This window comes from Pipistrellus hanaki, assembly GCF_964339955.1.
Source record: "Pipistrellus hanaki genome assembly, chromosome: 3".
NCBI lineage: Eukaryota > Metazoa > Chordata > Mammalia > Chiroptera > Vespertilionidae > Pipistrellus > Pipistrellus hanaki.
Genome location: NC_140505.1, coordinates 77,938,774 through 77,962,776, shown reverse-complemented (window position 1 = coordinate 77,962,776; position 24,003 = coordinate 77,938,774). Strand labels below are relative to the sequence as shown.

Sequence of the window (24,003 nt, the reverse complement as noted above, 5' to 3'; positions counted from 1 at the left end):
TACTAAATGCCCAGTATTAGCCTTGGTCCTAATTATCACATGCTAAACAAAAAAGTCATGGTCCATGTGGTATACAACTTAAAGGCTATTGGATATTAGCAAAAATAAGCAAACACACAAATCGTTTTCTAATTACACATTGTGATGCACACTATGAATGAATTCAAAGGGATGCTCTGAGAAGGAATACAAGAAAATATTTCAGAAAGAAAGAAATCTTTTTTTAAAAGTACTATTTGTGCCAAACCTAAAGGAACTGTACAGTTGGTAATTCATGGAAAGAAAAGAGTTAAGAGGGAAAAGCAAGCATGAAAGTACTCAAGCACAAAAGAAGAGGCTGGTTGGAGAGTTCGGGAAACTGGCTAACATATAATGAAGAGAAAAACAAGATGAGGTTAGATAGGCAACACATCTAGATCATATAAGACCTTGTAAGTGTTATTTAAAAATTTGCATTGTATTTCCATTGCAACAGGAAACAATCAGAAGGTTTAATGGCAGAGTGATCATGAACAGAATTAAAGAATATCATTCTGGGAGCTCTAGAGAACAGATTTGGTGGTAGACAGAAAGAAATGGGAATGAGATGAGACAATAGGATACATCAAAAAGAAAAGAAAAAGATATCTTGGACAAGGGTGGTTAGAGTAGAAATGGAGAATAGTAGATGGGTTCAAAAAATATTTTAGAGGTAAATTTAATAAGACTTAAAACATATTATATTTGGAAAGTAAGTGAGGATAAGGTCATAAGAAAATGGTTCTAATCCTTCTAGGTTATATGCAAACCAAATGGTGAAACATATTTTTAGTTTTTCATTTACTGAGATGGAACACATTCCCACTCTAGATATATTCCTTAATGACAGACAGAACTAGGTCTAATAATCATATCCTTAGCCATTATCAAAATATTTAATGCAAAAAAGCACTCAAAATACTATATTTGTGGCATCTATATATAAATAAATAATAGAATAAATAAACAAACCCAAAGCTCTATGAAGCATTGGATAAAAAAGTATAATGAAAATGAAGAGTAAGACAGTTCATACCTAACTGGAGTCTGGGGAAGAATCACATTCAACTCTTCATCATTATTACTTTTTCGTGGTGTTCTCTGCATTTCAAAACTAAATAATGAAAAGCAAAGTCATTCAGACTGAAAATTTACACTTTACTTTATGAGTAAAAAAAACAAACAGAAACCATATGTTCCATTGCCTCATAACATGATACAAAATGACAAGTCTGTAATAGAAGTGATAGGAATCAGATAATCCAACAGTTGCATAAATAAATAAAATTATGGTGTGTTTTTTAATTCTTCAACTAAAGAGATTTTTTAGTTGACTTTACAGAAAGAGAAAAGGGGGGAGAGAGAGAGAGAGAACCATCTATGTGAGAGAGAAACATTACTAGTAGTACTCAGTTGCCTCCTGTACGTGCCCCAAGGGGGAATCAAATCTGCAACCTCCTTTTGATGTACCTGAGGACACTCCAATCAATTGAGGCACCAGGCCAGGGCTTTCACTATTGTTTTTAAATAGGGTTTCTTCCTACTACCGTGTTTCCCCGAAAATAAGACATCCTCCAAAAATAAGACCTAGCGCATGGAAAGATAAGACATCTCCTGAAAATAAGACCTAGCGCAACTTTGGGAGAAAAAATTAATATAAGACACTGTCTTATTTTCGGGGAAACAGGGTAGGTTTATGACAAACAGGTACAATCATTAAGGATTTTTTGAAAGAGAAAGATATTTTCTCTACAAAGATTGATATTCAGCCGAAACCGGTTTGGCTCAATGGATAGAGCGTCGGCTTGGGGACTGAAGGATCCTGGGTTCGATTCCGGTCACGGGCATGTACCTTGGTTGCGGGCATATCCCCAGTAAGGGGTGTGCAAGAGGCAGCTGATGGATGACTCTCTCTCATTGATGTTTCTAACTCTGTATCTCTCTCCCTTCCTCTCTGTACAAAATCAATAAAATATAATTTTAAAAAAAATTTGATGTTCAATGGCATTATAAATCAATTTTTCCATGTCAAAAAATATCAAAGCTGGCTGAAACCAGTTTGGCTCAGTGGATAGAGCGATGGCCTATGGACTAAAGGGTCCCAGGTTCGATTCCGCCCAAGGGCACGTACTGTGGTTTCGGGCACATCCCCAGTGGGGGTTGTACAGGAGGCAGCTGATCGATGTTTCTTTCTCATTGATGTTTCTAACTCTATCCCTCTCTGTTCCTCTCCGTAAAAAAATCAATAAAATAAAAAAATAAAAAATATATCAAAGTTCAAGTTTTTCAATCATTATGCCTTCCAAAACCTTTACTTTTATTTAAATAAAATTAGAAATACTTACTTGTATTTAATTACAAAATTATTATTACAAAATTAATACATATTAAAATATTTTAACTCTTTGCACTCCGCTGTCCCCTCTCAGGGGACATCGGAATTCTAGCATATCACTCGGATGTCCCCTCTCAGGGGACATTGCAGTTTATTAGTGATTACGGGGAATTGAGTTATTTCAACGCAACTTTTTGAGACATGCATGTTTCCCTGAAGTTTTATCTTGAAATGGCACAAGAAATTAAATCAAAATATCGTAAAATTACTAAGATATATAGTACAAGAAATGTCAGCGGGTTTTGTGTCGGACGAGAACGTGAGATGCATGCTCACGACGGTCCGAGCACTTCGCGACGCCACTTGAAAAGAGCGATAAGGGGAGTTTGTAGAAGAAAGGTCGGTTTTCAAACATAGCGCGCACTGTATAGTGAGATATATAAGTACAAATAAACGAGTCTACATCTGGAGGAAAAGATTTTCAAAGCTGAGCTCATTTTGGTTTGAAGCTTCGAGCAGTGCACATAGATCTAACGAGTGAGAAAATCAGAAAAGTGATTCTTTTCTTAGTGAATAAATTGTTTGGTGAAAGCTATTTTGGTAAATATCATCTTGTCAGTTAGTAATAACAATTAGAAACTTATCATACTGTACAAAATTATAAACAATAAAATATTGGGTTTTTTTTGCAAATATACATTCCTCAATGTCACCCAATTCATATAAGTCCAATATCATTATAATACGTTACTTGGTTCCAAAATTATACTAAATAATACGAGGGTCTGTAAATGCACGTTTCCGCTGCAAAGTAGCGTCAAGAGTAGCTGGTAGCCAATGTCCAGAATGGTTCAGAGTGCAAAGGGTTAATAATTTAATATGGCTAAAGCCATATTAATCATACTTATGGTCATTTAAAAATTTTTGTAATTACTCTCAATCATTAGTATAAAAATCTCAATACTACCCGGAGCAATATACAGATTCAAAGTAATCCCTATCAAAATTCCAATGGCATTTTCCATAAAAGCAGAACAAATGATCCTAAAATTTGTATGGAATCATAAAAGAACCCAAATAGCCAAAACAATCTTGAAAAAACAAAGAACAAAGCTGAAGCCATAACACTTTGTGATTTTAAACTACATTATAGAGGTAGCGTAATCAAAATAGTATGACATTGGTAGACAAACATTTGATCAAGGGAACAGAATAGAAACCCCAGAGAGAAAAAAACCACACATATATTATCAATTAATTCATAAGAAGCCAAGAACTTAGAATAAGGAAAGGACAGTCTCTTCAATAGGTGGTGCTGAGCCCTAGCCCAGTGGTAGGCAAACTGTGGTTCATGAACCACAGGCGGCTCTTTGGCCCCTTGAGTGTGGCTCTTCCACAAAATACCACATGCAGGCGCGCATGTACAGAGAAATAAGTACAACATCCCATGCACAGAAGTTGGTTTTCAGCTCTCAAAAGAAATTTCAATCGTTGTACTGTTGATATGTGGCTCTATTGACTGAGTTTGCCGACCACTGCCTAGCCCATGTGGTTCAGTGCTAGAACACTGGCCCATGGACTGAAGGGTTGTGCTCGATTCTGGGTTGTGGGCCAGGGTGCATGCAGTAGGCAACTGATGTGTCTCTCTCTCTCTCCTTCCTCCCACTTTCCTCCTTTCCTTTCTCTTACCTCCCTCCTCCCTCCTTTCCACGCTTTGAAAATTAATGGAAAAAATATTGTTGGCCGTGCTGATAGAACTGGACACCTACATACAAACGAATAAAATTTGACTACTACTTACATCATTCTAAAAAATTAACTCAAAATGGATTAAAAACATGAATGTAAGACAGAAAACCATAAAACTCCTTAAAAAAAGAGAGGTTTTTAGAAGCTCTTTGATATCAGTAGTGGAATTGTTTTTAATCTGAAACCAAAAGCAAAGACAACAAAAGCAAAAATAAACAAGTAGAAGTACACTGAACTAAAAAGCTTCTGCACAGCATATGAAACCATCAACAAAATGAAAAATGGTAATCTACTCAATAAGAGAAAATATTTGAAATCATATCTCATAAAAGGTTTATATTAAAAATATATAAAGAGCCGAAACTGGTTTGGCTCAGTGGTAGAGCATTGGTCTGCGGACTGAAAGGTCCCAGGTTCGATTCCGGTCAAGGGCATGTACATTTGTTGCCGGCACATCCCCGGCAGGGGGTGTGCAAAAGGCAGCTGGTCGATGTTTCTCTCTCATCGACGTTTCTAGCTCTCTATCTCTCTCCCTTCCTCTCTGTAAGAAAAATCAATAAAATATATTTTTTTTTAAAAAAATATATATATATATATAAAGAACTCAATTTCAAAAACACAAATTTAAAAATGAACAGATTTGAATAGACATTTTTCCAAAGACATACAGATGGCCAATAAGTACAACATCATTAGTCTTCAGAGAAATGCAAATCAAGACCACATTTAAATATCATCTCACACCAGTTAGAATGACTATTACCAAAAAGACATTAAATAACCAATGTTGGCAAAGATGTGGAGAAAAGGGAATACTTGTGCACTGTTGGTGGGAATGTAAATTGGTGCAGCCAGTATGAATAATAATATGGAAGTTCCTCAAAAAATTAAAAATTGAGCTACTACATGTTCCAGTAATTCTACTGCTGGGAATTTATACAAAAACACTAAATTGAAATGATACCTGCACCCCCATGTTCATTGCAGCATTATTTATAATAATTAAGATATAGAAACATAAATGTCAATTGATGGATGAATGATAAAGAAATTTTAAGACATATATATATATATATATATATATATATATATATATATATATATACATACATACATACAATGGAGTATTATTCGGCCATTAAAAAGAAGGAAATTTTGCCACTGCAATCTTAAAAACATTACGTTAAGTGAAATGCCAGAAAGAAAAAAATAAATACAGTATAATTTCTCTTATATATTTTCTTTTTTAATTTAAACTTTTAGATATAGAGAACAAACCAGAGGGAATGAAAGGTAATGGGTGAACTTTTTATAGTTTAAAAAAACGAAAATCATATATTCAATTGGCTGGTCAGCATCTTCACTTTCCTCTTCTCTAACTTATGTTTGATTGCTTTCTTATGTATACAAATTTATCCCATCCTAGTTTTATGAAAAATATTCAATCCCATCAGTTGAACTGGGATTGCTAGCATTTTCTATCACTTTTTAATTTACAAATTTCCATTCATTAATATATATGTATATATAGTGCAAAGTACTAGGTGTACCAGTTATAATAATGCAGATTTTGTTCAATAGATGGAGTTACACATATGTTGATATATATGCAATTTGATATGTATGCTATTTTGTTGTATTGCCAACAAGCTTCAAAACTTCATATGTCAAATTTTCTGAAGTAACATCATCTATGTTTCTATGATGTAACATTATCTATGTTACATTATAGATATTTTTACACTTAAAAATGTCAAATTTCATACCAAAAAAATAGAGCATTTGCGGGAAGTTTTAATTCATTATTTTAAAGAAAAGTGCTGCTGAATATTTCGGGAAACTTATGGTGAACATGCTCCATCTCAAGATACTTGTGAATGCTGATTTAAACGCTTTAAAAGTGAGGATTTCAATATTAAAGACAAAGATGTCCAGGTCAACTGAAAAAGTTTGAAGACCAACAATTACAAGCATTATTGGATGAAGATGCGTGTCAAACTCAAAAACAACTTGCAGAAAGATTAAACCTTGCTCAGCAAACAAATTTCTGATATTTTACAAGCAATGGGAAATATTTTAAAGAAAGGAAAATGGGGTGCCATATCAACTGAAAAACAGACAAATGGAAAACCGAAAAGTCCTCAGAAAAATGTTGGTTCAATGGCATGAAAGAAAGTCTTTTTTGCATGCAATTGTGACTGGTGATGAAAAGTGGATTTATTTTGAGAATCCCAAATGCACAAAATCATGGGTTGATCCAGGTCAACCATCAACATCGACTGCAAGGCCAAATCGCTTCGGAAAGAAGACAATGCTCTACGTTTGGTGGGATCAGGAAGATGTGGTGTAATATGAGCTTCTAAAACAAGGTGAAACTGTTAATACTAATCGCTACCGACAACAAATAATCAATTTGAATCACGCTTTGATCGTGAAACGATCGGAATGTGCCAGAAGATACTAAAAAGTAATTTTGCTTCATGAAAATGGACCATCACACATTTCAAAACAAGTTAAAGACACGTTAAAAGATCTCGCCTGGGAAGTATTAACCCACCCGCTGTATTCACCAGACCTTGCTCTTTTAGATTACCACTTGTTCTGATCGATGGCACACGCACTTTCTGAGCAGCACTTCTAAACATACGAAGGAGTGGAAAAGTGGGTCTCTGAAAGGTTTACCTCAAACCAAGAAAAGTTCTATTGGGACCGTATCTACAAATTACCTGAAAGATGGGGAAATGTGTAGCTAGTGATGGACATTACTTTGAACAAAGCACTTTTGAAGTTTCTCTTGAAATTATCATCTTTTCTTTGATTACAAAATCCGCTGTTATTAACCAGTACACCTAGTATATATGTGACTCTACAGTAAATGCTTGCATTGTACAGATGAGGAAATTAAGACTCAGTGAGGAAAAGTGAAAACAACTACATTCCAGAAAGCATGAAGGAAATACTGAAAAATTTATTCTCTGCCTTGACTTGATTGGAGAAAAATTACTTTAAAAAGATATTAAAAATCAACACTAACCTGTGCATACCAGGAGGCAAATATACAATACAGTACAGAAGATATTTTTCTCTTGTTTAAATAAAAAAGAATAGGTTTAAATCTATGTAAAGCTAAGACACTGTATCATAAGAAATCTCCATTTGTTAATAAATTATGTTTAAATATTGTTTATCTTATTAGCTTTATAGAAAGACATCTGAAGTAATCATTATAAATGTTATTTAAAGATCATTAAGTTAAACAAAAACCTGTTTAACCTACCTCTATCAAAACTGACCTATAGCAAAGCATTTAAACAAAAATATACCATGTACAATACCTGTCTATAGGATCAGCATGCAGAGTTTTATCATGATCCAGAAATAATCTTGCATCTAGATCTTTGTTTTTAAGGTAAATTTCTTCATATTGTTTAGAGAGACTTTCCACCTCAAAAGAAAACAATACTGATGATTATACTTACATGTCATTATATCTCTCAATACACAGAAGATTAAAGAATTTTTATACAATATACTTAATTTTACTACACATTGAGTTCACATGAAATATAAATAAGGCATATGTGCAAGTGAAGTAAACTGCAAATTTTCAATTCTAATTTTAACGTATTTTATGCATGTACCCCATTCATTACAATTTCATATAGACAAGATTCATCAATTCCCAAATCAGTACTGAGATGGAACTGTAAGATAAAAATAAGTATTATTATAACCACTTAACTGCCAAGATCCTCCAAACATCCCATACATTTTTCACTTTTAATCTACTATACTTATCAATATAAAATGAAGTATTTTTCAAATACTGTAACAAATTCTCTTGACTATATATATTCTTCTCATCTTTTCTAAATCTTTTCATTCACTCCAACTTCCTTCAGTTAAGTATGTTAGGCAAGAGTATTTGATCAATTAACGAGACCAATTAACATATTTGCATGATTTATTCCCACTCTTAGACACTTTTTCAATTGCTGGAATCTGCAATTATTTTATCAGTTCTGTTTCATAATTTTTACTCATAATTTAAAAATCAATGCACAATAGACAACTATTTGGCATGCCTTCTGTGTGCCTTTCAAGGCAAAAGTGTTTCCAACCTGAGGGTACCAAAATTGCATTCTAAAAGGAGTGGAAGAAGAAATCCAGTTAAGTATAAACTTTTTGTCTGCATAAATTTTTTAGGTACAACAATCATTAATGTTTAAGTTTAAAAAGTGTTACTGCCCTAGCTTAGTGAAACACTATCAATCATTTATTGATTGACAGCTATGAGTACTATATGCAAAATATTGGGGGGAAATGACAAATTTATCTTAAGATTTTTATTAAAATTATAATCCTTTCTTGTAGAAAAATTACTACTAGTGTCCAACATTTTTTAGAGTTGTGAACAGCATATTTTTTAATAACAAGGTTCAGTAATACAACATTCGGCCCCTGTTTGCCTCTCTTTTGCCCTGTAACCCAACCTTAACTAGTTGGAGTTCACTGAACAGACCAAACTATTATATCACATATTGCTGTGCCTTTGAATCTGTAATTTCCAACCCTTGGAAATGCCATTTTTCATAAAACTTGCTCATCTCAGAAATGATATCAAGCCAAACAATTTTCCGCAAAAACCTATCTGCCCCACTTTAGACTAGGTTGACCTCCTCCAAAATATTACAACACCCTGTATATACTTCTATCAGACTCTTATAGACTCCTGTAATGTTCTATTTATTTGTCTATGTCCCACTGGCACCTCAATGACAGTAGCTACAAGTTAAATCTCTGTATCAATGACATCTAACACAATGCTTGGCGCATACTAAGCACTCAATAAGTAGGGTTGTATGAGTGAATGATTTCAAGGACTACCTACCAGTTCAGGCCACAGAATCAGCAGTCTAGCTATCTGATTTCACATCTTTTGGTCTTAGTGACTAATGCTAGCTGCTTTTAAAATACTGCTTTATCACTGAGTACTTGTTCTTCAGCCTCTATCTGAAGCACCCTTTTCTCCACATATTTTACCTTACCACCTAAGTTCTCAGTTGTTCTGTTCTCGTTAAAGAGCAAACCATTTAAGGCAAAATGTGAAGAAAAAAAGAACGGATGGATGGTACACTGTTAAGGTAAAATATTTCTGCAATATAATCACAGTCATTTCAACCAAATTTATGAATGTAGTTTTTTAAAAATACTCAAAATGCTCTTCAATACAATAATGGCAATAAAGGAGGATCCAAGATGGCTGCTCGGGTAGACACCTAGCCACAGCAGCTCACAACAATTTCAATGGAATACAACTAAAATGTAGAGTGGACATTGCCCAGAGCTGCAGGTGGTCGACTGACTGAAAACTCTACAATAGGAAGGAGGGAGAAAACCAGAAGGAAAATCAGAGGAGCTGAAAAAAAGCCTAAGGTACGGAGACATGCTGCGCGCTCGCACGCACGCGCGCGGAGAGGTCGCAGCCGGAGAGGAGAAGAGGGCTGGGTGCTGCCTGGCGTTCCCTAGCAGGAAGGAAATGGAACCCCCAGCCTGGGCTGAACCCCCGAACCGGCAGCGCTGAGCCCCAAGTTATGGGCCAGACCCTGGGGACCCAGGCTCCGGGAGGGGGAGACGGGGCTGTGAAGAGGAATCCCGGGGGACGGCGAAAGGTGGGGCCCCCGGAGTCACGCGCACATGGCACGCAGAGGACTGAATGTTGACTCTGATGCTGGATTACCCTAGCCGGAAAAAACAAAGCCTCCTGCGGCGGCGCTGAGCCTCAGTCCAGACCACCCCGAACTCCAGGTCTGGGCCAGTCCCTGGGGACCCAGGCTCGGGCAGGGGGAGACGGGGCTGTGAGGTGGAGTCCTGGGAGCGCAGCGAAAGGCCGAGCCCCCAGAGTCGTGCACACTGCGCGCAGAGGACAGTCTGTTGACTCTGATCCTGGACTCCCCTAGTGGGAGGGAGAAAGAAAGCTCCAGACTGGAGGAACGCGACGAGGAGCAGGAGCCCCTGCCGGACACCGGCCAGCCGGGCGCCGGCACAGAGCCGGGCGACGGGGCCCCCAGGGCGGGGGGGTGCCCCTGAGCCTTCGACTGCTGAGCGCAGGCAACGGAGCCAAGGACCGGGGCTGCTTCCTGGGCGGCGCCGACCCCGGTGGCAGGCTGAGGCAGCGCAGGAGCCCGCGGAGAACAAAGGGGTGCCACAGGCCAGCCTGCTGAGCTCCCAGGACAAGGAGGAAGAAACCAAAGAAGTTCTCAATGTGAAGAAATCAAGTGAGAGCAAATGATAATAAAATTACTTAAGAAAGAATACAAAGAAGATCTTGAAAAATCAAAGACTAAGTCAGAACTCAACTCACCAGCCAACATTGCAACATAAATGCGTGTTTGTTTTTTTTGAAAAAAGAAGAAAAAAAAGAAAAAGGGACGGAATGTTGGAACAGCGGCGACCAGGCCTAGAGTGGCCAGGCACAAGGCAGTGGCAGCTGGGCCCGGAGCAGCAGTGGCCAGGCCCCAGAGCAGCAGCAGCCAGAACAAGAGCATCAACGGCCAGCACTGGAGCAGCCAGACCTGGGGCAGTGGCAGCCAGGCCTGAGGCAGAGGCGGCCAAGCCCAGGGTGGCCAGTCCGGGAACACCCAGACACGGAGTGGCCGGGCCCGGAGAAGCCGGGCCCAGAGCAGCCGGGTTGGGAGCAGCCAGGCCCAGAACAGCAGTGGCCAAGCACGGAGCATCCAGGCTGGGAGCGGCCAGGCTCGGAGCAGCCGGGTCGGGTGTGGCCAGGCCCGGAGCAGCGGCTGCCAGGCTGGGAGCGGCCAGGCCCGGAGCAGCGGTTGCCAGGCTAGGAGCGGCCAGGCCCGGAGCAGCAGCTGCCAGGCTGGGAGCAGCCAGGCCCGGAGCAGCCGGGTCTGGTGTGGCCAGGCCCAGAGCAACAGCTGCCAGGCTGGGTGCGGCCAGGCCCAGAGCAGCCGGGTCTGGTGTGGCCAGGCCAGAAGCAGCGGCTGCCAGGCTGGGAGCGGCCAGGCTCGGAGCAGCCGGGTCGGGTGCGGCCAGGCCCAAAGCAGCAGCTGCCAGGCTGGAAGCGGCCAGGCCCGGAGCAGCCGGGTCTGGTGCGGCCAGGCCAGGAGCAGCGGCTGCCAGGCTGGGAGCGGCCAGGCGCGGAGCAGCCGGGTCTGGTGTGGCCAGGCCCAGAGCAACAGCTGCCAGGCTGGGTGTGGCCAGGCCCAGAGCAGCCGGGTCTGGTGCGGCCAGGCCCGGAGCAGCCCGGACTGGTGCGGCCAGGCCCGGAGCAGCCGGGTCTGGTGCGGCCAGGCCAGGAGCAGCGGCTGCCAGGCTGGGAGCAGACAGGCCCGGAGCAGTCGGGTCGGGTGCGGCCAGGCCAGGAGCAGCAGCTGCCAGGCTGGGAGCGGCCAGGCCCGGAGCGGCCGGGACCGGAGCAACCGGGCCCAGAGCAGCCAGGTCGGGTGCGGCCAGGCCTGTAGCAGCAACAGCCAAGTCCAGAGCAACTAGGTCGGGAGCGGCAGTGACCAGACCCGGAGCAGCTGGTTGTGGAACGAACCAGAGCAACAGAGGCCAGGCCCGGAGCAGCCAGGCCCGAAACAGCTCGCTCCTCGCCTGTCCCCGCCCCAAGGCTGCCTCTCAGACATGGCTGGAAACTTTTGCGGGAACTTGAGGGTCTGCTGAATCAAGTGATGAAGGCTTAGATCTGGATGTGTTGAGTTAGTATAGCGCTGGGGTGTTCATCTGTGAGTGCCTTGGGTGGGGCCTGGATGAGGCTGGTTGACCTATTTGGAAATGTCTTTTGTGTGAAGTGTATCATTGGGCATGTGGAGGTATTATTGATATGAGAAAATGCTAAGTAACAGATTTACTATCTGAAAAGGGATTTACTATCGGGGAGAGGGAGGGAGGAAGAGACTGAACATAAACTGTGCACCTATGGATGAGGACAATGGGGGATGGGGAGGGGGCAGAGGGTGGGGTGGGAACCTGGTGGAGGGGGGAAGAAATGAGGAACCTTTGTAATAATATGAACAATAAAGATTGATTTAAAATAAAATAAAAATAAAAAAAGTAAAATGGAAAAAAAATAAAATAAATAAATAATGGCAATAAAGTTAATGGCATTAATTATTGGTCCTATGCACGAATTTGTGAAGTAAAACAAATTAGAGTCAAATGTGATTGTATATATTTAGTTATATTTAGTATATGTGCTGCCAGGCGAGCACTATATTTAAATATTAGTGAAATTTAGAAATTCAAAAGTTTACATTTAAATTTTTGAAACATTTTAGTAAGAATCAATTTCTAATTTAAATTACAAGATACTACTTATTTATATGTGTGAGTACATGTTAAAAAGGTTTTCTTGTTTCTATGTAAAGTTGGTTCATCACAATTCTTAGATTCCTTTTCCTGAGCAAGAAGTATTTAATATAGAGTAAAGTGATCTTAGGAAATTTAGAGAACTATTCCTCCCTCCCAAAAGTTCCAAAACACATTAACATTTTATTAAGTTTTCTTTCAAATTACCTCTGGAAGTCCATTTGAAGCTACAATTCCAAGAGAATTCATAAAAGGTATAAAATTTTTGAAATAAACATTTTTCACCTGAAAAAGATAAAGGTACATGACCATTAAAATTTTTAAAAATTAATCTCCATCACTATCACTAGAATGAAAGTGTTAACTGACATTTTGATCAATAACTTACATTCAGCCTAGTGTGACATTTATTTATAATTAATTTATTTACCTTTAAAATTATGTGAGGCAGGTTTCAGGTCCTAAAATGGGGTGGAGTTGGAGTTTTTAATGAAATGGGATTTTTAAGAAGAAAAGCCACTGAAACCAATCTCAGTATTCCACATTAAACAAATGATAAAAAATGGGAGGCTCAAAAAAATTAATCAACTTGACCAAGGTTACACAGCTAGGAAGCAGCAGAGCTGGAATTTAAACGTAATCTGCCTAACAGCAAAGCCAAGACTCGTTTTACTTCTTCACTGCCTCTGATTTGTCCCCAAAGTATAGTTTAGTCTACTTTACACACGTCATCTAATACCTAGCTTAGAGAATATTAAGTCAATTATTTTAGCATAAATTTGGGAAAATAACCTGCTTTTGTAACAAAATAATTTCACATATAAAATAATACCCAACAACTGAATTCAAAACCAAGATAAAATGTTTTGTGGAATAATGCAAATTCATGCAAAAGCATCCTGCTTTTAATATGAAAAATAAAGACACTACTCAGAAAAACCAGAAGTTATATTCCTGGCTATTCTACATTTGCAATGTGTTGTAGAATTTTAAGCAACTTACTTTCCTTCATTTAACTTCCTTTTACAACAGTGAAGTCTACATTTACTAAGCTGGAAATGAAATAATATCAGTTCCTATTTTCTACTTCACAAATAAGTTGTAAGAATTAAGCTTCTGTTAAACTTACTAGCTTTGTTTTCTAATTAATTCCCACTTAACTAGAATATTTAAAAGGTGGGTAGTTCACTAACTAATAATTATATAACCATAAATATAACTAACCAATAAATGCTGTGTAAATAATCAAGTGTCAATTAATTAATATCAATTATCACCAAAAATTTTAATTACCTATACTTTAAAAAGCATTATTATAATGATTCTAAATTATAACAAAAAATAAAAAAGTAAAAAAAATGATTTATTCTTGATTTTAAAAATGAAATTTTACAAGTAGTTCTGAGAATTAACAACTAGGAATTAGAAAATGGACTGAGTAGTAGACTGGAATGAAAAAAATATGTATGTCAACTACATTTGTTAGCTTATTAGCAAAGATAATTTGTGATTCTAGAAAAGTATATATGCACATACATATATACACACATATATCTATATACATAAAGTTGATACATCTGTATCTATATGTCTATATCTATTATTTATTGAAATTAACAAAAGCTACAGTGCTAAAAACCCAGATATCTTGATAAATCATTCCAACACTTTTAAAACCCCACTTCTTTCTAGAGTTCATAGAGAAATTTCAAAGATGCAGCATTTCATATAGCTATCTGATGATAGTGAACTGTGGACAATATAACAATATATGGGAGAAACAGCATGGTACAGTGACAGGAGCACTGGTAGCAAGATGTCCCAGAGTCTAGACAGTTAGTAATTAGCTCAGTCTCCAGAAGCTTATTTACTCATTACAAAAAGGAGGCAGAGTATATTATTTATGAGTCCTTCCAATTCCAACATTCCAGATTCTATGAACAAAATAAGCAATTCCTGCGTTTTTATGTGTACTCTCTACCAACCATTACCATCTGATGTAATATTTAGAAAGATAGTAATTATAGAAGTCTAAACAAAAATTTAATGATGGTATCACTTATCACTAAACCAAAAACACTAGGGCTTTCTTAGCAGGATATTATAAAACATTAGGGGTATCATAATCACAGAGGAATCAAAGAATAAATACATTTGAAAACTACTGCCTTAATGATTCACATTTCTGTGATTCCAGAGTGAGGGAGCTACTCTTTAAAATCAAAGTAGTGAACATGAAAATTAAATTTTTGCTAAACATTTTACTATTGCAAAAGGGTTAGCACTAATTACAAAAAGCAAGCTCATTACAAAAGGAGTATATACTGTTAGAAATAACTTATATCTAAATCTACTTTAACTATTTTAAATAAATCATGAAGTCAAATTACCTCATCTATATTACATTCATGTTCTTTACAGAGAACTTCAATAATTCTTGTATCATTTTCTAGTTGTTTTGCTATCCGTGCACTCCTGTTCTGACCTCGCCTTGGTGTTCGAGGTGAACCATTAATAGGTATTACAGCTGTTTCTGTAAAAATGGTAAATTAGATCAGAACAATTGCAAATTCCACTGTATAAAATAATGAAATATTTTAAATATAACTAGGAAGGTAAAAAATAATCTGGTAACATTATGCTACTTCTAATTATTAGGCTTCCTTTAAAGGCTAACAGTTTTATCTATTTATTGCATATCTATTATAAATTATGTACTAAAAATAGTTTTTGCCATGATCCTATTCTCTTCTGCCCCCAACTAGTTCAAAAATAAACTAAAATACTTAAAGCTAAATATTAGGAAAGCAAAGAGGAATAACCCACTTATAAAGTAATTCTAAATTATCCTACTCAGTCTGCAAGGGGAAAAAATGTTTTCTGTCTTTTAAAGTATCTTAAAAATAATAAGTGAGTATTTATGGATTCAATTTTGAGATAGAATATAAAATAAATAAATTTTAAAAGTTTTAGCAAATACCATAGTAAATTATGGTGGTTTCAAAAAATAAGTATGTGACACTAAATTGTGATTTCTTAAAATCTTTATATGTAGATTTTTTAAATTCCCTAAATTATTTTGAGCATTTCCAATTTAAACTGAATGTGGATTCAGCTATTACAGAGATTACAGATGACTGTGTATAAAAAGTATTAACTGCCTCTAGGCCCAACCAACAATTTACAAGAAATCAAGAGGTGAGAGGATCATGTTACACAAACCACAACATGCAATGGTAAAAAATTAAAAATGGGAAACTCAACAGGATTTAATATACAAATTGCAAGGGGGGTGGGGGGGAGAGAAAGATAAGGGAGGAATTTTTTTTAAAATCTTAAAAGCATTTAAGTCAACTGCAAAGTATAATTTCATGTAGATTCTTATTTAGTCAACCTGTAATTTTTTTAATTACTTTTATAAGACAAATGAAAATGTGAACACTTACTAAATATTTGATGGTAGTAAGAGATCACTATTAATTCATTTTTTAGGTGTGATATAATGGTATTGTCATTATGCTTTTTAAAGTCTTTATCTTCTAGAGATACTAAAATTTATAAGGATGAATTGTCTGTAGAAATGTGCTTCAAAATAATATAGCTGGTAGAGCTGGACAGTGAAGGTAGGTAATAAATAAATGGAGGCTTATTATATTACTGTTTACTTTTATATTCATTTGATATTCTACATAATAAAAAATAATTAAAAGTGTATTATACTCAGTTAATTCAATAACTCATCCTGGCTTCTCTTTAATATATCACTTAGAGAATTAAATGTGCATTGAAATGATAAAAAGAAAAAAAAAAAAGAAAAAGCCTGTCAACCGAAAGTATCATCTACATGAAGTTACTAATATTATAACATTGAAAATATTGAGGAAAAGGCATATAAAGAAATTTTTGTAAAGAAAAATGTAAAATATATTTATTCTTTCCTATTTTTTCCCTCTCTCTGTTTTACATATGGTTTCTGCTAAATGATTGCCTTGTTTGTCAACCCATGTTCAACAAATTTTCAAAATTCTGCTTCAGACTTCATTTTCCCATGAAGTACTATTCACACGGATTAATAAAGCTTCAGCTTTTTAGCCACTAAAAGACACTTTGAGACTTCTATATTTTTATCTGTTCTACATTATTTTAGTATTATTAATATTTTCATCATTTTAGGAGCCAAGGAATCAGGTCAGTCTTAGTTAATTATACATGTTTCTGTAGTATAATAATTTTGAAATCCTACTCATGATGCCACCAGAGGAAGCAATTCCATTCTATGACAATATACTCATCTTTGCTTAATGATATCTAATTAATTAGCAACCGTTACTTTTAATTAAATACATTTCCCATCTCATCACCCACTGAAATAGATCAATACACTTCATATAACAACAACAAAAGAAATAGTCGTATAATCATTGCAGCACTCAATAATAAAAATTTAATCTGTTCCTGTAGAATGGACAACTCTTTTCCATGCAGTTTCAATCATATCTATGTCTTGCCCCTTGATTTGCTCTTTATTAGGAATGCCCTCCCTGCAACTTACCACAACACTCAAATCCTATTTTTTTCACTCTGTTCAAATGCCACCTCCTTTATATGGCCTCCTTTCTCTTCCCCAGCTGGGAAAACTTTCTCATCTGCTGAACTTCCATAGTATTTGTTGTATTTTGACCCAGACAACGTTCTACCATATACTCTAATTGCTTGCTTACTTATCTTATGCCTCCTGCTGTATCTTACACTACTTGAGGACACAGTCCATGTCTGATTTATTTATTATCTTAGCCTAGGATATAAAACCACTTTTTGGATGTATAAGACATTAATAAACAAGTACTGAATAATGAAGTAGGAGGAGCACAAAATAGTTAAAATACTTACTATATGGTTCTTTGAGCAATGCAGGAGGTGAGAGTTTGATAAAATAGTCAAGGACACATAGCATTAACTGAAATGAGATCACCAGGTCATCTTCCATTTGTAATATTTCCCCTGAATATAAAAGAGATTCACATTTTAAAATAAAGTTAGAGATTGATATTTTTTAAATTTTATTATTGATTTTAGGGAGAGAGAGAAACATTGTTGTGAGAGAGATACATCGATCAGTTGCCTCCAGCTCAGAAGAGGAATCAAACCCACAACCTAGGTATGTGCCCTGACCAGGAATCAAACTCTAGTGCACAGGACTACACTCTAACCAACTGAGCAACACTGGCTAGGGCAAGATTAAGACGCTTAAGTCAGGGAAAATTTCAGTATGAATGTATCCATTTACTCATTTATTCAATAGTCACTAAAGGCATGTTAAAGATTATTTTTTTATAAAAACTCAGATTTGTTATATATAAAAATATAAAATTATAAAATTATAAAGTTAAAATTTATAATGAGAATTTTAAGTTTAGATATTTTTATTATTATTCAGTCCTTCTGTCTAAATTACTTTTTTTTACTTTTTTAAACTTACTTCCAGTCTTGGTAAGAGCTAAATAATGTATTCTGAAAATAATTTTGAAGTATGATATACGCTAATCTTTACTTCTACTTATGAATCCTCCTATATTTTAACTTTTAAACCCCACCCAAAATATTATAATAACAAAAACCATTAAGAAAAACAATATTGGCCGAAACTGGTTTGGCTCAGTGGATAGAGCGTCGGCCTGCGGACAGAAAGGTCCCGGGTTCGATTCTAGTCAAGGGCATGTACCTTGGTTGCGGGCACATCCCCAGTAGGGCATGTGCAAGAGGCAGCTGATCTATGATTCTCTCTCATCGATGTTTCTAACTCTCTATCCCTCTCTCTTCCTCTCTGTAAAAATCAATAAAATATTTTTTTAAAAGAAAAGAAAAATAAAATTGGTGTATAATTGTAAAGTCATCAATAAATTATTTAGCACAAAATCCTGAAAATTAATGCAATAACTATACAAATACAGAACTGTGAAGAAATAAATGCATATAATAAATACCTGAGGAAAAAAATTGTACAGCAATATAAAATACACAAATCATGATCAACAACAGCTATAACATTTGATTATGGCTCTTTGTTGTACATTGTTTTTAAGAGTAGTTTGAAGAGGAACCAAGATGGTGCATAGGTAAACACCTGTACTTGCTGCCTCTCGAAAACACATCAAAATTACAAATAAAAGAAAGAACAACTATCATCTAGAATCGTGGGAAAGCTGGCTGAGTGGAAGTCCTACAACTAAAGAGGTAAAGAAGAAAGCGCATTGAGACTGGTGGGTGGTGCGGAGGCATGGAATGGGCTAGCACCCAGGTATACTGCTTTTTTAATCAGGAGGGAGATACAAACTCCCACTTGCTCTGAACTCCAGTTTCAGGCGAGACTCGGGGGGATCCAGACACATATAGTGAGAAACTGGACTGTGTAGTGCGTGGGCAGCTTTCTTCTAGACGGAGGTGCACGCAATGGTCATTGTTCTTCTGCTGGAACCACTCTAATATAGGGCTGAATGGCGGCCATTGCTCTTAGCTCCACTCTGGTGATTCCGAGACCCTGGCCCACCCAATTTACAACCGCACCCAAGTTGTGTGCAGGGACTTTTGCACATGGATGGCCTGTCCTTTCTCAGCCTAAAACATGTCAAACAGGCAGCAGCTGGATCAGGGAGCCCCAAAGCAATCAATTTGGCAGCAGCAGCCTGCCTTGCTACATAGCTGGACCTCATGTGGGCACTTCCAAACCCAATACAAAGAAGAGGAATCTGCAGATCTCTTGGTAGCTCCTGCTGGGGAACCCCAGGCAGTAACTGACTTTGCATCTCCTTGGAGACCCAAGAGTTAGTGTACCCAGTGGTCAGTATGAGACCATACCAGATTACAACTCTTCACATTACATAAGTGACACACTCAAGGGGCAGACTTAGTGAGCACCAAAGCGCCACTGAAGCAAGTCTTGCCCCATAAGGGTATCTCCAGCACAGCAGCTCTTCCAGTGTAGACACAGCTGGTCCTCACAGCCAATTGGCCTGGCAATCAATTCCTCCCAGTGGTACCAACAGCAATCAAGGCTTAACTACAACAAAACTGTGCACACAGCCCACAAAGGGGTACACCAAGAGTGTCCACCTCAGGTGACTGGGGAAGCTGAGCCACTTAGTCCTATAGGACACCTACCATACAAGGCCATTCAAGGAGACTTAGCAGCTCTACCCAATACATAAAAACAAACACAGGGAAGCAGCCAAAATGCAGAGACAAAGAAACATGTCACAAATGAAAGAAATTAATGAAAGCAAAATACTGGATATAGAGTTCAAAATCACAGTTATAGGGTTACTCAAGAATGTTCTAGAAACCTCCAAGGAACTTAGTGAGACCTTCAAGGATCTTAGTGAGAATGCCAAAAATATGGAAAAGGACCATTCAGAAATTAAGCATACACTGACTGAAATAAAGAATAATATACAGAGATTCAACAATAGATTAGAGGATTCCAAGAATCAAGTCAAAGATTTGAAATACAAAGAAGCAAAAAACACCAACCAGAAGAGCAAAATAAAAAAGAATCTAAAAATATGAAGCTATGAAGAAGGAGCCTCAGCCACTGACAACTTCAAGCATACCAACATCCAAATTATGGGGAAGCCAGAAGAAGAGAGAGAGCAAAATACTGAAAAAGTATTTGAAGAAATAATGACAGAAAACTTCCCCTAGCTGATGAAAGAAATAGACTTACAAGTCCAGGAAGCACAGAGAACCCCAAACAATAGGAATCCAAAGAGGATCACACCAAGGCACATCATAATTAAAATGCCAAGAGCAAAAGCCAAAGAGAGAATCTTAAAAGCAGCAAGAGAAAAACAGTGACATTCAAGGGAGCACCCATATGACTATCAGCTGATTTTTCAACAGAAACTATGCAGGCCAGAAGGGAGTGGCAAGAAATATTTAAAGTGATGAATAGCAAGAACCTTCAACCAATATTACTCTACCCAGTAAAGCTATCATTTAGAATTGAAGGTCAGATAAAGGGCTTCACAGACAAGAAGAGCTAAAGGAGTTCATCAACACCAAACCATTACATGAAACTAGAGGCCCAGTGCACGAAATTAGTGCATGGGGGGGTGTCCCTCAGCCCAACCTGCAACCTCTCCAATCCAGGAGCCCTCAGGGGATGTCCTACTGATGGCTTAGGCCTGCTTCTCGTGGTTCTCTGCTCTCTGCAAGGTCTGCCTGCTCCACACCCACGGCAATGGCAAGCAGGCCCTACTGGGTGCTGCCTATGGGCAACACTTGCCTGCTCCCAGGTCGCAGCAACAACGGCCAACCAGGCCCTGCTGGGTGCTACCTGGGGGCCCACTTATCTGCTCACAGGTTGCAGTGGCTACAGCCAAGCAGGCCCTGCTATCACCAGTCACCAGTCCGGCCCTGCCTGGCTCTCTAGGCCCCGCAGCAGTCGCGACCTTTGCGGTCTGACCCTGCCTCCCTCTCTGGCCCTTGAAGCAGCCTCAGAAACTGATGACAAGGCCTCCCCCAGTGCAGGGGCGTGGAGGCTGCTGCCGACCCGCCCCTGACTCTGCATGCGCAACCTCCTCCTGTCTGTTACAGAGTCCCAGTTAATTAGCATATTTCTCTATTATACATATAGATGCTGAAGGGTATTCTTTAAGAAGAGAAAGAAGAAGAAAAAGGTAAAGATAAAAAATTATGAACAACAAAGTGACAACAAATACATATCTTCAACAAGTGAATCTAAAAATCAAATGAATAAAAAATCTGATGAGCAGAACAAACTGGTGAATGTAATAGAATCAGGGTCATGGAAAGAGAGTGGACTGACATTTCTCAGGGAAAAGGTGGTGTAGGGGTGCACAAAGAGATTGGACAAAGAGCTTACACTTATGGACGAGGACAGTGTGGGGGCAAGGGCCTGGGGTGGGGTGGGAACCAGATGGAGAGGAGCTATGGGAGGAAAATGAGGAACATCAGTAATAATCTGAATGATAAAGATTAAAAAGAGAGAGAGAGAGAAGTTTGACTCACTTTCTATCTTATTGATATGAGTCTCATAAACCAATAATATCCCCAACAAGGCCCGGCTGATGTGGCTCACTGGTTTGAGCATTGACCTAAGAATCAGGAGGTCATAATTCAGTTCCCAGGTTGTGGGTTGATCCCCAATAGGGTGCATACAGGAGGCAGTCGATCAATAATTCTCTCTCATCATTGATGTTTTTTATCCCTCTCTCTTCCTCGCTGAAATCAATAAAAATATATTTTTTAAAAACAATCTCAACAAATACTGATGGTGTAGAAACTATGAGAAATAAGTAAGCCTGCATCAGGTAGATTTTGCTAGATCCATAGGAATGGTACAAAAATATGTTTATAATAATATACTTAAGAAATTATTTTAAAATACCACAGAGGTAAATAATATGAAGAAATTCTAGTTAAAAATATTAGAGTGAAGTCAAATAAAAAGAATTTCTCTCCTCCAATTCTATATAATAAAAAGGCTAATATGCAAATAGACCGAACAGTGGAAGGACTGGTCACTATGATGTGAATTGACCACCAGGGGGCAGACACTCAACAGAAAACATAGGAGCTGCCTCCTGGTGGTCAGTGCACTCCCACTGGGGGAGCACAACTCAGCCAGAAGCCCAGCTCATGGCTGGTGAGCAAAGCAGCGATAACAGGACCCTCTCCCATCTCCATGGCAGCACTAAGGACCCCTCGGGGGTCTTGGACTGCGAAAAAGCGCAGGCCGGGCTGAGGAAACACCCACCACCCCCCACCCCCCCCCCCCACAGTGCATTTCATGCAGTGAGCTTCTAGTATCTAATAAAAGAAAAGAAACAAATATACTGGTTAAGTGCTAGCACCAATAGCAAATTTGAGATACTGACACCGAAAGTATCATCTCCTTTCTATTCTTACTTGGAGAAAGTGAAAATTGTTGATGAGAAAAGGGTAAAATTGAAGAAAGTAAACAATTATAGCTAACTTTCTGACAAAGATTCCAGATGGGAAAACCATTTGAATCCCAACTACAATCCTATTATGAAAATAGGATATAATTGCCACTAGAAGTGTTGTTTTATTGTTTATTCTAACAAAAATCTCAGAACATCAAAAACAGATAGCAGTCCTATCCAGTTTGGCTCAATGGACAGAGCATCGGCCTGCAGACTGAGGGGTCCCAGATTCGATTCTGGTCATTGGCACATTCCCAGGTTGTAGGCTCAATCCCTAGTGGGAGGCATTCAGGAGACAGCCAATCAATGATTCTCTCTCATCATTGATGTTTCAATCTCTCTCTCCCTCTCCCTTCCTCTCTCTGAAGTCAATACAACAATATTTTTAAAAAGACACAGCATTCCAGATGAACTCTCCACGTTCCCTCCCTCTGCTCTCACAACCTTTTGGAGGAACACAAATCAGAGATAAAATGCAAAATGAGTAAAGGGAAATTTATTCACACCACATCAAAGAAAACAGAACATCAGGTCAGGGTTGCCCACATAAAGTTCTAGTTACATGGAAGGAAAAGCACAAAGATTATGCAAACATATTACAGAAAAGAATATAATCAAAACGAAGAAGGGGGGGAAATCAGATAGAAAACTCAATCTGAAAGGTAATCTATCAGAAGAAAATGTCCTGAGTCCTTAAACTAACTTAAAAAACATATTTTATAAAAACAAGGAGCTAGACAACCTAAGAAAAACCTAAGAACCAAATAACACCATTACAAACAAAGTTTGGCTCAAAACAGAAGGCTTGAGATAAAAATAGTCAATACATAATAAAAACACCAGCTGAGGATCCTCAGAAGGGGGGGGGGGGGGGACGGCGGGATAAAGGAGGGAAGAAATCAACTGAAGAACTTATTAGTATATGCATATATGCATAACCTATGGACATAGACAATAATGGGGTGAAGGCCTAGGGTGAAAAAGTGGGAAAGAGGGGACATCAATGGGGGAGAGAGGGGAACTCCTGTAATACTTTAAACAATAAAGATAAATTAAAAAAAAAAAAAAAGAAGAAGAAGAAGAAAGAAAGAGGGGAGGGGAGGGAAGGGGAGGGGAGGGGAGGGGAGGGGAGGGGAGGGGAGGGGAGGGGAGGGGAGGGAAGGGAAGGGAAGGGAAGGGAAGGGAAGGGAAGGGAAGGGAAGGGAAGGGAAGGGGAGAAAAACACTGCCTGGCAGGCATGACTCCGTGGTTGAGCATCGACCTATGAACCAGAAGGTTCACAAGCATGTACGGGAAGCAACCAATAAATGTTTCTCTCTCACATGGATGTTTCTCTCTCTCTAAAATCAATAAACAGGGGGGTAAAGAGGAGAAATGGGTGATGTGTAATACTATCAATAATAAAAAGTATTTTTTTAAAAAATCAATAAACATATCCTCAGTAAGAATTTCAAAAAAAGATCATAAAGATTTTGAGTGTGCATTTCCATGATATATGTTCTGTACATTGCGGTATGTGTCCACCCTCAAAGTCATATCATCTTCACCATATATTTGACCCACTTTAACCATTACTATTCCTCTACCTTCTTCCCTCTGGCAGTC

General features: G+C 38.3%; 1 protein-coding gene and 1 long non-coding RNA gene across 8 annotated transcripts in view; one reads left to right on the top strand and one right to left on the bottom strand.

Annotated features, from left to right (window-relative positions):
* The window catches only part of LOC311620254, a 387,779-nt gene that overhangs the window by 194,315 nt on the left and 169,461 nt on the right, over positions 1–24,003 (top strand). The window lies entirely within an intron of this gene.
* Positions 1–24,003, bottom strand: part of RB1 (RB transcriptional corepressor 1) — a 154,054-nt gene that overhangs the window by 88,810 nt on the left and 41,241 nt on the right. For all 7 annotated transcript variants that reach the window (XM_084879349.1, XM_084879344.1, XM_084879346.1 and 4 more), the window contains exons 7-11: positions 17,324–17,434; positions 14,824–14,966; positions 12,641–12,718; positions 7,438–7,547; positions 1,055–1,132 (exon numbers count right to left, since the gene is read on the bottom strand). In XM_084879349.1, the coding sequence (XP_084735475.1) occupies positions 1,055–1,132; positions 7,438–7,547; positions 12,641–12,718; positions 14,824–14,966; positions 17,324–17,434 (520 nt within the window). The remainder of the gene's footprint in view (positions 1–1,054; positions 1,133–7,437; positions 7,548–12,640; positions 12,719–14,823; positions 14,967–17,323; positions 17,435–24,003) is intronic.